The sequence below is a fragment of the Daucus carota genome, chromosome 7, assembly GCF_001625215.2.
Source record: "Daucus carota subsp. sativus chromosome 7, DH1 v3.0, whole genome shotgun sequence".
Lineage (NCBI taxonomy): Eukaryota > Viridiplantae > Streptophyta > Magnoliopsida > Apiales > Apiaceae > Daucus > Daucus carota.
Window position 1 is genome coordinate 36,002,130 of NC_030387.2, and position 15,281 is coordinate 36,017,410.

The 15,281-nt window shown below is 36.6% G+C and overlaps 2 protein-coding genes across 3 annotated transcripts; one reads left to right on the top strand and one right to left on the bottom strand.

Moving 5' to 3' along the window:
* Window positions 1-231: 231 nt before the first annotated feature.
* LOC108196257 (probable beta-1,4-xylosyltransferase IRX14H) lies at window positions 232-5,813 on the top strand. Its single transcript, XM_017363458.2, has 3 exons — window positions 232-1,331; window positions 1,432-1,989; window positions 5,197-5,813. The coding sequence occupies exons 1-3, from the start codon at window positions 595-597 to the stop codon at window positions 5,444-5,446; spliced, it is 1,545 nt and encodes a 514-aa protein (XP_017218947.1). The 5' UTR covers window positions 232-594; the 3' UTR covers window positions 5,447-5,813.
* A 2,228-nt stretch (window positions 5,814-8,041) lies between these two features.
* Window positions 8,042-11,568, bottom strand: LOC108196523 (F-box protein SKIP2). 2 transcript variants are annotated; one of them, XM_017363843.2, is made up of 2 exons: window positions 9,472-11,568; window positions 8,042-8,783 (listed from the first exon to the last, which is right to left on the bottom strand). In XM_017363843.2, the coding sequence occupies exon 1, from the start codon at window positions 11,095-11,097 to the stop codon at window positions 9,493-9,495; it is 1,605 nt and encodes a 534-aa protein (XP_017219332.1). In that variant the 5' UTR covers window positions 11,098-11,568; the 3' UTR covers window positions 8,042-8,783; window positions 9,472-9,492. The 2 variants fall into 2 exon arrangements, with proteins under 2 accessions (XP_017219332.1, XP_017219334.1); XM_017363845.2 differs by lacking the exon at window positions 8,042-8,783 and adding an exon at window positions 9,065-9,328.
* Window positions 11,569-15,281: the final 3,713 nt, after the last annotated feature.

Genomic DNA, 15,281 nt, shown 5'->3' on the forward strand with positions numbered 1-15,281 from the left:
AAAAGGAAATAGAAAAGATAAGCGTATATAAATATAGGCTTCGATGAAAATAATTAAAGTTAATATGCTATTATAATTAATTTTAAAACTTGTTTGAATATTCTCATCGAATCTGATTCATAATTAAAAATAGAAGGAAAAAAGTAAGCGGTAGCCGGTAGGTGTACGAGAAAAAAATAAACGAGGCACTTGTAAAATAAAATAAAATAAAATATGAGGCAATAATAAACAGGAAAAAAGAAAAGACCGTATCCTCTTCGCCGCCTAACTCTGAGTATGTCCAAACGTTGACACTGCTCGGGTCGGGTCGATATACCCAATATCCACGGAACAGAAGCATCGTCGTGCACAAAATGGTGGTCTTTCACAATCATCACCATCCTCTGCACCAACAAGAAACAGTAGCTGTACCTTTATTCTAAATTACACACATTTTATAATACCGTAAAAACAACACAAAGCTATTAATTTAAGCAACGCACATCTATTCTCCATTCCTTCTTAAGCTTGAAGCAAACTCTTATTCTTTTTTAAATTTAAAATTACGCGTTAAAACAAGCAACTGCATTTAGATCTGAAGCTGAAACACACAGAATGAAGCTCTCGGCGTTGCAGCTAAGCAACCTCAACCGCCGGAGCAACAGCTTCCGATCGCCGTTAGATTCCGGCGACGTCTCCGGCAAATCTCCGGCTGCGCTTTTCTGGTTAGCATTTCACGTTTTATGCTGCTTAATTAGCTTAGTTCTCGGCTTCAGATTCTCTCGTCTTATATTCTTCCTGTTATTCACGACTACTACTACTACTACAACTATATATACTACGACGCCGTTTCGTAGAGCTGCTAGTATAGTTACGGCTGGTGGTAGAGCGCTTCCGTTTTCGAAACCGGTAGTGAATTATGAATCTGCGGTGAATACGACGACGGTGAAGGCTAGTGGCGTTGTTGTTGGACGCCACGGGATTTTGATACGGCCGTGGCCGCATCCGAATCCTGATGAGGTGGTTAAGGCTCATAAGATGATTGAGAGAGTTCAGATGGAGCAGAGAGCTCAGTACGGTGTTAAAAACCCTAGGTCTTTGATTGTGATTACGCCGACTTATGTTAGGACGTTTCAGGCTTTGCATCTTACTGGATTGATGCACTCGCTTATGAATGTTCCGTATGATCTGACGTGGATTGTTGTTGAAGCTGGCGGAATTAGTAATGAGACAGCTTCGTTGATTGCAAAGTCGGGGAGGAAGACTGTGCACATTGGATTTGATGAGAAGATGAAGCTTTCGTGGGAGGATCGTCATCAGATGGAAGCTAGGATGCGGCTTCGTGGATTGAGGTATATATAATTTAATTTAGGTTTATAATTGCAATCAATGATCATTGTTGAAGTCTATGTACTTTTTTTTAATGTGTAAGATGATTTTGTGGTGGTGTAGGGTTGTTAGAGATGAGAAATTGGATGGAATTGTGATGTTTGCGGATGATAGTAATATGCATAGTATGGAGCTTTTTGATGAGATCCAAACAGTGAAGGGGATCGGAGCTATATCTATTGGTATTCTGGCTCATGGGAGTAATTCTGATGAAGAACTTGATATAGTTCAGAAGACAGTGGGTGGTAACAAATCAAGTTTGCCAATTCAGGGTCCAGCATGTAATAGTTCGGAACACTTAGCTGGTTGGCATACTTTTGATTCACTGCCATATGCCACGAAGAGTGCTAAGTATATTGGTGATAAGGCAGTTGTGCTTCCTAGGAAGATGGAATGGGCTGGGTTTGTACTGAATTCCAGGTTGCTATGGGAAGAAGCAGAGGATAAGCCGGATTGGGCTAAGGATTTCCACAATATTGTTACCAGTGAAGCTGATGTTGAGAGTCCGCTGTCTATATTGAAAGATTCTTCGGTAGTGGAGCCTCTTGGCAATTGTGGCCGGAAAGTTATGATGTGGTGGCTTCGTGTGGAAGCTCGTGCTGACAGCAAATTTCCACCCGGGTTAGTCCTTTACACTCACTTTTGTTGTCTTACGTCTCCTTTTGAAAATTGATCCTGACAATTATTTCGTTTCAAGTATATTCGAGTCTGTACTGAGAGTGTTTATCATGTGTCTTCTGGCATGAGGCCTGATATCAAGTGGCGTATATAGCCTTTTAAAAGTACAGCTAGGTTATCAGAGCATATTATACAATTTGTCACTAGGTTTGCTAACACAATTGAAAGCATCTCCCACAATTGGAATTAGTTATGAAGACTAGCCATAATTTTAGATACAGGCTAAAAAGAATACTCCTCATATGGATGACTCGGAGCTGTTAGCTGTCCTAAAATACAAGTATTCATAAATAGCGATTCACTTGCTGCGCCTACTGAAATACTTACATTGAGTTCATAACTTATACCATGGAAATCACAGCAGCACAAAATTAGCGATTCATTTGCAGCCTCTAAATTCAGAAAATGTTTACTGCTCATGGTACAGTATTGTGTATCTGCTGTCTTGCTTGGCATAATGGGAGGCAAGGAGGCCCTAAAGGCCATGCCAGTACTAAAATATAATAAAGTAATGATTACCTAAATATAGGGAATCGAAAAGTTGTTTTGCTCCAATGGTGTTACCGATATTCGTTACCTATAATTTAAAAAAATAACATATAATAAATATTTTAGGTAATATGGGTAAGGGGTGAGAGGGTTGGAGTAGATGTATGTTGTAAACAGGGAAACAATGATGTGTTGTCATTCTAGGGATTTGCTTTTCCATCCCTAAATATAGGTAACCATTTTCTCTCACCTAAATTTTTTTGGCAAGGAGAGTCATGGTTGGAGTTGTTTTAGTTTGGAGTTAAATCCCTATTTTTTGTCCACGTGGCAAGATTATTGGCAAGGACTTGTGAGCAGCATCTACAACCATCATCTCTCCTTGCTTATAATTTTGCCGCATATACATTTATAGGTAAGCATGCAAAAAAAAAAAACCAACTCCAACACTCCTTACCTAAAAAATTTAGGTGGGAGAAAATGGTTCCCTACATTTGAGTAACCAAGTTTGCTTCCCTATAATGCCAAATCATCTTTGCTTCCCTATGATTCAACATATATCTACTCCAACCCTTCCACTCCTTGCCTTATTTTTTAAATTATAGGGAACAATTGTAGGGAATACCATAGAGTGAAACAACTTTTTAGTTCCCTATATTTAAGGTAGTCATTATTTTATTATATTTTGGGGAACAATAGGATCCACCCTTGGAGATGCTCAGATGAGCCATTCGATTAGGGATTTTTTTAAGATTCTGTAGCGTCAAATTTTTTTTAAATTTCTTTTTCAACTTCTCTTGACAAAAGTCTTTATGTAACGCCAAAATCAAGTAAACCCAAAACTCGAGTCAGCACGCTACTGCAAACACAACTAACCCTCAAAAAGTCGAGCGTAGTATTATAATAACGTTACATAAGATTAAACTAAAACAAAAGTCACTACAAAATAACGAGTCTTCAGCTCTCTGTGGTTACATTAACCACACATTTGGTTCATTCATATGAGGGTCCACAAAATCCTGAATACGTGGAATATTATTTTAAAAGAAATACATCAACCTTGGGTAGAAGTGATGTATGGATTCAACATATTATTTAGTGAGATTAAACAAAACAAATCACACTAGCGAGACCATATATATTAATATTATTCAGAAGTTACTATTTTAAAATTTTAATATATTCACATGGTACATTAAAAAATAATTAGCCTGAACAATATTGAGTGTTTTGATTTGTAAGCTCCTACTTTCCATAGGAGTTCAACTAAAATAACTGAGTGCAAATATGGGTAACTCTACTAATTGACTATTTACTAATATTTATGTTCCGTAAATAAGCATCTATTTTGATCGTTAACCCTGATTTATTTAATCAATTATATAATGGATTCATTAACCAGTGTAGGGTAAACTCATTAAATAAAATGTAATACATCATTCGAGAATATAACACCTCATTTGATGTAACTGACCCAAGTATATAATCTAACATATTGCTCAAATTTTTAACATAATGGTCTAATTAGTAAAACTCTAACTTGCAGTTCTAACCCCATGTAGGCTCTAGATATTCTATCAACTACCTCATCAACTCATATATCTAGCTAGTTCACGCTACAAGAAGCAACCATTTTACAGTATATTTTCTGTTGTCTGTTTGAGAGATTTTGTACAATGCGATATGATACCATGGTATATTATTTAGTCTCCACAAATAACTAGCATATCTGATTCTACTTGGTTCATGTTTAAAATTTTAAAATTTATTTGGGAGGTCAAGTTGTACGTGCATGCTCATCCACATAGTCTAATTATAGTCAATTTAATTACAAAAGTTAGTAAACCCATCTTATAGATATATTTTATACAAACTAAAGGATATTTATGCCATGATAATTAACTTATGTCAACATAATTGTTACACTTTACTACAAAAGCAACATGTAATTTAATATTTTACCCCTAAAAAGCTTTCTGCCATGATATGTATCAGGCCTCAACCTTGTGCTTCTAAAAATTGTGTGGCCTTGTTAATACTACTTTTAGCAGATCAACTCTCCGTTGCATCGCTAGCTAGATTTTTAGTAGTCCAGTATCATACTTGTGACCTAAGATTTTACCAAGATTGTCTAGGATTAGAAAAGAATGATGGTTAAGAAGAGCCTTCTATTGTAAAGGGGTAGCTAGTTTTGACTGCAGATTTGCGGATGATATGGATATAGATAGCATTCCCATGATCGAATGGTAGCCGGTAACCATGGAGAAATAATAGATATCCACATTCCCTTTGGACAATGAAATAGTTTTCAAGTCTGTATCTTCTTTCTTAAAAAACTTTCTTTCTTTTGATGCAAATCACAAGTTGCCTTCCTGACTACAATAGTCTGGTTGCCATTTGACAAGAGGACTTTTAGCAATTGGACTTTTTTTATAATCACCGTGTTGTTTGTTTTCGCACCTTTATGGTCTAACATCGGTTAATTTGCATAGCTCCTCTATTTCTTTTTTTCTCCTTCCAAATTACTTTCGCTAATACTTATGGTGCAAAAATATATGGAAAAAAGTTATATAGGTGGTATCCAACTTAAAAATTGCGTTTAATTATTTGGCTGCCACTTGTGAATGCATTCTATCTGAGTATCAATCTTTTTCTGTCATTTAGGTGGATTATTGACCCCCCATTGGAAATCACTGTCCCAGCAAAACGTACACCATGGCCTGATGCCCCTCCAGAGTTGCTTAATAATGAGAAATTAACCAACATTCAAGAGAGCACTGAGAAGCGTGCACCAAAAACACGAGCACCCAGATCAAAGCACAGTTCTAGGAAGAGAAAACATGAATCAAGAAGTGTACATGAAGCACGAAGTGTGGATAGACATATTTCTGTAAGCAGCACCGTCAAGGAGTAGAATAATTCTTATCACCATGTGTTTTCTAAGAATTGTATGTTGTGTGCATTTGGAAATGTGAGTAGCCACCACCTCGACAAATTCAGAAGTTTGCCCTTCCCGAGGCCAAGTAAATAGAAGACATCTCATAGGAGGTTTTGGAAGATCCTGCAATTTGGTTTTTATACGTTACCACAGCCTATATTGTTTTTGGTGAATATTGTTCAATACGTTGGGGTTAATTTTTCAGTCTGGTCATGTACAAGGGATATAAATGTCAAGCCAGGTCCAATTGTTTCCTTTGTTGTAGGTTACATTGATCCGGAGGTCCATTTTTCGTTAAAAAAACATTATACTCAATAGAAATGAAAGGTCCGTTTATTCTTTAGATTACCTGAGAAACAGGACACATGCATTAATTAAAATTGATGGTTGAGACTTGAGAGTTGTGGCAGGCGTGTAGTAAAACTGTGGTGCTCAATCAACATAGCGTGATTATTGTCTCTTTGCCTCAAATCCAGGTGGTTTCTATTTACCACTATGCAGTCGTGAATACTGTCTAGACAACCAGTTCTTTCCAGGTAGTTTCTATTCACCACTCGGCAGTTGTGAATACTGCGCAGATGGATTCACTTTTCCCAGATAAAGCTGTATGCGCGCGCACAAAATCATGATAAGTCTTTTTTGCTGGTACTTAGTGCAAATCCATAAAAGAACTTCAACCAGAAATGAAAGTATTGATCAGTTTGCTTTAAGCTATTCAGAGGTGAATGATTAAAGCTCTACTCTTGGTTTTAAGATATCAACGATTGAAGTAGAAGTGGGATTATTGGTGACTTGTGTGACCTCGAGCCTTTATGTGAGTAATAGATGACTCGCATGGTGTGAGACTGAGTATTTATGTGTAGGTCACGACCTTTTTTTTTTTTTTTTTGCCTATACTTTTGAGTGTGAGTATTAAATTTGTATAGTAATTCATAATTTTCAAGGAAACACTGGTGTACCTAATAGAACTGCCAGGGATGGGGAGAAAGACCTGAAGTGAGTCGAATATCTCCTTGTTATTGCTATTACAAAAATACATGAATCATTCGTGGGTGCCTAGCACCAAGACGCCCCAAGGTTCGTTCAATAGCATGGAAAACTGGGAAAGTAGCATTAACGTGATGCAAGTTATGATGGCTTTTTGTCAAATGAATGTTTAGCATACACACTATTTGCCTGTAAAATGTCCAGATACAAGTAACTAACAGTCTTCCAGGAAAAGATAAAATGTGAGCAAGATGCAATAAGCAAAAACAGAAGTCAGAATAAGAGAAAAGCTTGCATACGGGTCTTGAAGTCTAATACTTTCAACTATTAAAGACTTTCAAATACTCGTTTGAACCATTAGTAAGTCAAGGAGTTGAAGAATGAAATGCCGATTTGTATGTCTGAGACAATGGATACTTCTATCAAAATGTTATCTGAGGGATCGCTCTAGTATCTGAGTATTTATAAGAAACAATGTGTGTCTGTGTGAACAGCAATGCTCTGCATTAGCATGACGAATTCTAAAAAAATTTATCCAAAAAACAATAGAATGCAGGAAACAAATAAAGTCCTAACGTTGTAATCTTACAAGTCCATCTCCACCATGTCTTGCTGCTAATGTCAATTTCAACATTAATCTACATTGGACATTTAATCTGATAACACGGAGTCTACCATTCATACTTAAGAATTCTTTAAGCTAAAATTAGTCTTTGAATTATTCAAGGCAAGACGAGACCAGTGAACAGATATCTCCCCTATACACAAGTGTAAAGAATGTGACTAGTGTAGTTATGTATTTGTCCACTAATCCAAGTTTAGATGTATGGCCGCCCGGAATAAATATAGCCGGCAAGGATATATTGAAGATTTAGTACAGCTTATAATGAACCCCATCTTGCAAACCATTTAGCCATTTAAATTATTCCATTTCTGATCTTTACAGTTTCCGGGTAAATGACTAAAATTTTTGGGTATACAAAAAGGTTAATTCAGCTCCTTCCATTCCACTGCACAGCAGTTACTAAAACCCCCATCACACACATCTAACCAGCTTAGCATAGGCATCCCTTTTTATTTTTTTGGCCAAGTCTCGAAGAGGCATCTTCCCAGAAACACAAAACTGGGGAGCCATCAGAAACAATAAGGCGTTCAGGAGTAGACTCTTTAGGGGAACCACTATCTGGCAGATCAAAGAGAACCACTATCATAAGAGATCAAACTCATTCCTATTGGGACACATTGCACAACATCTACTGTGAGGTCAATTGACTCGTGGAAACCTTTACCTAAAGGCTGGAATTGAGGTCCTCCAACAACCTCAAAGACAAGTAGGTAAAATAGAAAGAAAAAAGAATAAATCATTTCGTGACTGCATAATTAGATTCCAAAAGAATAAACGCAGTTGACATTTCAAACCTTGTCGAACACATAGTTGTACACTATATCAGCGTCAAAGGTAGACAATAAAAGACAATCTGCTGGTAAAAAATACCTTGCAAAAATGACCACAATGTCTCCTTGCAGCATGTTACTAGTCATTTCAACACAAAAGCAGCTGTCTTTTTTTTTTTTTTTGACGAAAAAAGCAGCTGTCTTAATCGAGCAAGCACCTTACAAATACACCATTCCAACCCCCAAATGGGATGTTACAAAAAACAACAAAACAAAAAAAGCCGACCCAAACAAAGAGAAAAAACAAAGTACAACTTAAAAAGAAAAATAGCTATTTGTTCCCTGTGTAACATAAAAATTATAATTCACACAAAAAACACCAATACATGTTATACTTTATTTTCCAGCCCATATCATTACCTACAAGTAACAAAACTTGGGCTTAGGGTCATATGTCGATACCAAAACCTTACCACATGCAAACAACGATATGGAGCCAACACCTAAAAGGTAGGTGCGAGACACTCTTGCTCCTTAAAACAGAACACAATAGTGCATATGGACCAGAAGAGGACCTTCAAAATTTATATTAAGTATACCATCCCCATGTCAACCTGAAGGAAGGAAAACCACATCTTCCTACACCACCGCCAGCCCAACCACGCGCACACACACAAACATATTCATACTAGAAGCAACTTCATTTTAGGGTAACTTGATATATGCTTCTCATGCCAGAGTAATCTACACAGCAGTATGGCTGTCAAGGAACATGTACAATTGACATGACATGGAGCTCCCAGATACGATGTAGAGATCTAAAACATTAATATACCGACTTGCATATCATTACAGCATCATCTATTTATGTATCCTACAATTAGGATAACAAAGATGCCCCAATATAGTTCATTTATCATCATTTGTATACCTGCAAGAGCAAATCCATTAAAGCCGAATATACCTAAAAACAAGAGTTCACGATGCAACTGACTATGAAACCAGTGCAGACTGCAGAGATATATAATTAAACAAAATTATACAATACAGTCAGCTTATTAGTGTTAAGCTTCTCAAAATACTCAGACTATGTCGTGGGCAACATTAAATAGGCCTTGTATCGGGTATCCAATTCAAAGAAAAGCAGTAAGCAATCCAAGTAGGTTCACTAGTGAAATGCTGAGACACTATCAACCTTATCAGGCTTACAGGTGAAATAATTACATACATAATCTTCATTGACCAATTGAATCAGATGATATCAAGCTTCAAGCACAATAACAAGTCCAGAATATCTAACATCCGAACTTGAAATTAACATTACATACCAGCTGTTATTTGGACAAGAATAATTCTAAACATCCTTTTTGGAAAGAGACATAGTGAGAGGATAGACAACTACCGATATAAATCAGATAAAGGCGCAAAATAAAACTAATTTCTGCTCAGCACCATGATCCAAATTATCCAAGTACCCTGAGCAAGTAACATTAATAAGCAACTCAAGAAACAGGAACAGAAGTTCAAACATAACTTATCATTGATTAAGAAAAAAACATTGAAAACATACTATCCAAAACGAAAAAACAGATGAAATTATAAAAGAACAAGAGTATTACATTGCAACTCCTGTTTATCACTCACGGGCTACTGTTGGAGCTACTATGACGATTAGACCATCTCCTTAAAGCACAAGCCACAAAACTCCTACCTCCAAAAAGGCCAAATCTTGGCTTGGATGAAGATGCCCTTGTGTTGCTACTCGATGGAGCGCTAGTATTATTAACACCAGCAACAATTTCTTCGCTGAGCATCGGCTGATAATCCACTACCTCCTCTTGTACCCCACTATCACTAGCACTTGCATCAACCGCTTCAGCTTCAACTTCACAAACATCCAAATTAACCATCAAAGATCCCCTCCTCACCCTCAGCCAATCTGCAACCTCACTAGTCACATCTCTACACTTCTTGACCTTAATTTTCACTAAATTGGGGCAACCCCAAGCAAAAGCCTCAATCCCCGTATCCGACACAGGACACCCCTTAATACACAGCTTCTTTAAGGCAGCACATTTCGCAGCGATACACGAAATTTCAGCATCAGCTATAGTCTCACTACCACAAAGTGCTAACCTTTCCAATTTCTGACAATTAGAAGCAATAGCCTCCAAACTAGCAGAACTAGGATTAACGCCTATAAGAACCAACTCCTGAAGCCTAGCACTATGCTTAGCAATAGCAAGCAACCCTTCATCACCAATCCTATTCGTCCTCCACCCGTCAATATGAAGCTTCCTCATCAACTTACAATTCTCCGCCACAGAAACCACCCCAACATTCGTACAATCCGGCGTCTTAACAATATGCAAAATCTCCAATTCCGGACAATTTGACAATGCAGAAAGCCCAATATCACTCACTTGCAACCTCTCCAAATGAACCTCAGCCAAATTATTCTTCTTATTGGCAACCATTTCCAACAAACTATCCCAATCCCCCAAACACCTCAACAACTTCAACGACTTCAAATTCTTCGATCCCACGATCAACGGACCGAAAAACTGCCCATTATAAAGCTCCTTCAAACAAATCGATTTCAGCGAACCCGCAGCCACACCAGGCCCAATTGGCTCCGCACCACCCCCATCATTAATCCCCCTCAGCCTCTTAACCGACAATTCCTCGAGAAACGAACAATGATTAAGCACCGCATTCATCCCTTTGGCCCCAAACATACAAGATCCACACGAGAATTTCTTCAAACACTTGGTGTGCATAGCGAAATTCGTCATCCCCACATCGGTCAACTCTCGACACCCCCTAAGCTTCAGCCTGGTCAAATTGGGGCACCTCATCGAAATCAAAGTCAACGCCTCATCATTCACACTCTTAGATCTCCGATCACACCGCAACGCCAGCTTCGTCACCGAATCGAACCGCAAAAACAACGCCGGCACAAAACTAATCAACTCCGCCTGCGCGTTCAACGACAGCCGATGACGACTCTGCCCCTCCACTCTCAACCACCTTTGACAAACAAGCGAGCATCTTTTCCGGTCGCCGGAGCTCAGAGACTGAAAAACCAGCGCAATACACTCGTCAGGAAGCTCCGAAATAAGGTCAGAATCGGAATTATCCACTTTCATAGGGGTAGAAATGGAACAAGAGCGATGAAAAAGAGGCGGAGACAACCGAAGCGAAGACGACGACGCAGCGGACTGAGTTGAAGACGACTGCCCCATACACTTGTTCGGTGTTAAAAAATCACAACCCAAAAATCAAAAAATCAAAATAAAAGAGAGGCTCACAACAAAAGCCCCATGATTACAAGATAGCTATCGAAGTAATTCATATGTATGGATCTAAGAGATGAGAAGTGTTGTTGTTGAGTGTTTAGTAACGGACGGCTGTAGTTTTCTTGTAATTTATAAGGTTGGAGATATCGATGAGAGTTGGGGAGATGGGGCTATGTACTTGTGTAATAGTTTAGTAATAAAAGAGAGATTAAAAATGATGAGATGTAAGTGATTTATGGACATTTAGTTGGGAGGAGAAAGACCCGTTCTTTTACTTTTTCTTCCACTATGGATTGAGTGCTGGCGAGATTTGGAAAGGTGAGTCACCCAAGCATAAAAATGAAGGGAGAGTCTTGGACGTAAAATCATAAAATGGGGTGAGAAGAAGTTGGTTTCTTCATCGTTTGCGGCTGGGACAGGGATTGACCGGTGATATGTGCCTAGGTGTTTGTTTCGGGTGATCCGTGATTACAGTCTGTGTTATAATTTTAATTTCGAAAATTATAAGAATTTTGAGATTTTTTTTTTTTTTTTGAAAATAAGAATTTTGAGATTTTTATAAGATATAGTTATATAAAATAATTTTAATTTGTTAGGAAAAAAATTTAAAAAATATGTTATGAAGTTTTTATTAGGAGTCTCATGAAAAATTCTAATTTAAAAAACAAGTTGACATATTAAAAATAAAAAATATTGATAATCTCATGAAAATATCACTCCAACCATATTATTCTCTTATATATAATTTTAGCCGAGCACTATTCTCTTAGAGCATCTCCAACAATACATTATTCTTTACTATATGTGGTTTTCAAGAGCATTTCCCACATTGAAAACCTTTAGCTAAAATATAAGTTGGCATACTAAAAAGAAAAAATTAACCAACAACTCGAAAAACTGATGCTCCAACTATAACTAGCTGTTGTCTATAATTTTAGCCAACCTCCTGTGGATGACTAAATTTGTCGAACCTTTACAGGTCTGTAAGAAATCTGTAGGAAAATTACACATCATTTATTACCATATTGAACTGATATATTCTGATTTAACAATCTAAAATATTAATAACATACTATTTTCAAATTATAGTCAACCAATATAGCCAATACTAAAATGTCTTACAGGTTCAACAAATTTAACATAATGTCTTACAGGTACCATTTAGCCAACGATTATAACCAACACCGTTGGAGATGCTCTAATAAGTTAATACATTGGATATCGTGATAACTCCAACCATGCTCTTTATACTTGCTCCTTGCTCATATTTAATTATTATTTGAGAGAAAAGTTGGAGAGAATTAGAGAGAAATGGATAGAAATAGAAGGACGTGATTATTTTATTTAAAGAAAATAAGTTAGGAGAACCTATATATATATTTTTTAAAAGAAAAGAGAGAGAGGAAACTCTTAAATTTTTATAAAGCTATTAGAAGTTCATTGGAACTCTAATTTTTTATACCCTCCTAAATATTAGAGTTAATAGTTTGTTTGAGAAGCTCATTGGAGATGCTCTTTTAACCTTACTACTATAATCAAAACTGCATGTCCAAAATCTCATGAGAAGCTCATTGGAGATGCTCTTTTCTTTTCCTTTTTCCGGAGCCGGCTCTTGTCCGATTACCGCATCGAATCTATTCCAATCTAACACAAACTCTGTTGGGTCAAATGACTTGACATTGTTGAGATTCTCTGGTATGTTTAAAGACCTTGATCGTAACAGCATGGAAAATGGCTTCTTACAATCTTTAAGAGCATTATCTTTTTATCATTTTGAAGAATGCTCTATTTTCTTCTTACATAATTCGTTCACTATTCCTACTGATTTTAGTAAAATAACATAAAATTTTATATTAAAGCTAGGTATAAGTAACACGTATGTGAGTATACTAAGCAGTTGAGAGTCAATCACATATTGTATTTGTACATGATTCACGCACGCTTGACCAGATCATGCGACCAATTCAGATTTTAGAGTTTACTTATGTATATTTCTAACAAACTCTAGTTATTTTTACGTGTAAATTTGAATATTATCCGCCTTGTCATTTTTGTATGAAGTTTGTTGCTTCACATTCACATGCGATGCAGCTGATGCATTTCGAATGTTATTAGGCCCGCCTTCTAAAATAATGTAAAGCACATTCGATACATAATCGTAATAACTCGAATTCGGTTCGTAAAATATAAAATCAAATTGTTGTCGAGCAAAGCCGACGACAACGATATATTAATCTGTGAAAGAGAGAAAAAGAACGATGATTGACAATGATGCAGGCGTGAAACTTGAAATTGTCGAAACACTTGTCAGGTTCGAGAACAAGGTGAAGCAAGTTATAACAGTGCTCTGAAGAAAGGCAAGAGAGGTAGGCTTGACAATAGAATGCGTAGCGAGTAATTTAGCAGAACTGGAACTTTAATTATTGTGAAGGAAAAAGAGCTCAAGCACGCCTCGAGTAAACAAACTATTAAAACGGGACACCTCTTTTGAATTGCCCAGACTAATTTGTAGCGCTGCTCATTGTCCCGTTGCATGATTACGCGAATGATAGTGTTGCGTAACTGGATGACAATGCTCGACATATTTTATGCGTTTGTATAATTAGACTCGATACTCTGTATAACTACCTAGACCAAGTTATGTGTCTTGCATCAAAATTTAAGATATTTAGATTCAATAATATTCAAGTGTCTTAAAATGTTAGAAAATTCAGTAGGTATCTTATTTTTATGCACTGTTCCCTCCGTTTCGAGTTAGAAGTTTAATTTCTAAACATCACATAGTTTAAAAAAAGTAAATTTTGAGGGAGAAAAGTTGCATCAAGTCATTAATTGAACAAAATATGTGACATATGATATTTTAATAATAAAACACAATTAAAAGATATGTTATTAGAGTTCATGTGTCCTAAATTATTTGGACATTATCTTTATTATATTTACAGGACGTTTGCAACATGGTTGGAATTGCTCTCGCACTAAATTTCAGAATGAATTAGTAGTTCTAGTGCTATGAAAAATGCTTTTATGAATATTTTAATGCTCTGACCTACACCTGACATGTATTATGATTTGGAAATAGTTGTGGGCTGATCTTTATTGCAACTAAAATATGGTAAATGTAAGTAGACGGGTCTTGAATTAGTAAATGTATCTTGTTGGGCTTACCATCGCCATCTTTTTATCGACCTCTCAAGGCCGTATTGATCACCATATAACAGTCATACGACTTGTATTGCTTTAGGTCCAGTTCGTATCAGTCTGAACTATATTCAGCTTAGATCCGGTTTGTGCCATGTCTCGTTGCATCTATATGTGTACGAGACCGATACTTTCAACTGCACAAAAACATCTCTTACCCCATGAAATTAAGCAGTGGTACTATCCTGTAAATGTGCTACTATATGAGTAGAAATAAACAAGGAAACAGATGAATATTTTTTGAATATTTTTAAAAATGATGCCTGTAATTTTTTTACACCCGTAGCTACAAAAAATTCACGTGTGATAAACAATTAAAATTGTCTAAATGACGGATTTATCCGTTGTTAAGTTACACCGGCTCACCTGAGAAATATCAAAACATATATTATTTGTAAAACACATAGATTTCAAAAGAATAAGATTTGGTACTCGATTGAAAACAATTTGAGAATTTCATCACTTTTTTAAACAAATTAGTCGCACACTTTTTTTTGCCTGTGGGGCATAAATTTATGAATTGTAAGATCAGCTCAGAAGAATAAATCATATTTGGTCGCTCTCTTCAAAAATTTCTTGAATATGGTCAGATATGAAATTGACTTTTTGTGTTAAAGATGGGTACATATATCAACAAGGAAATAAAGGGATTAGTAGTTGTATCTTGAAATACAAGGCCTTTGGTTGTATACTTTAGACTTTTAGTTCGCCAGGTAATGATTTGTGAACTGCAGTGTATATGTAGCTGCTAGCTCCTGTGGCCTGTGGGCACAAACAGATTCAGAAATCTGGTCAAATATGCAATAATGAAATGGATCGGATAGAGGTGGCAAACTGGCAATACGCCAGTAATACATGCATATTATTATCACTGTTTAAATTCATCAGGCCCGCAGGTCCCAAGTTATTCAACTATTTCTTTAACTTTT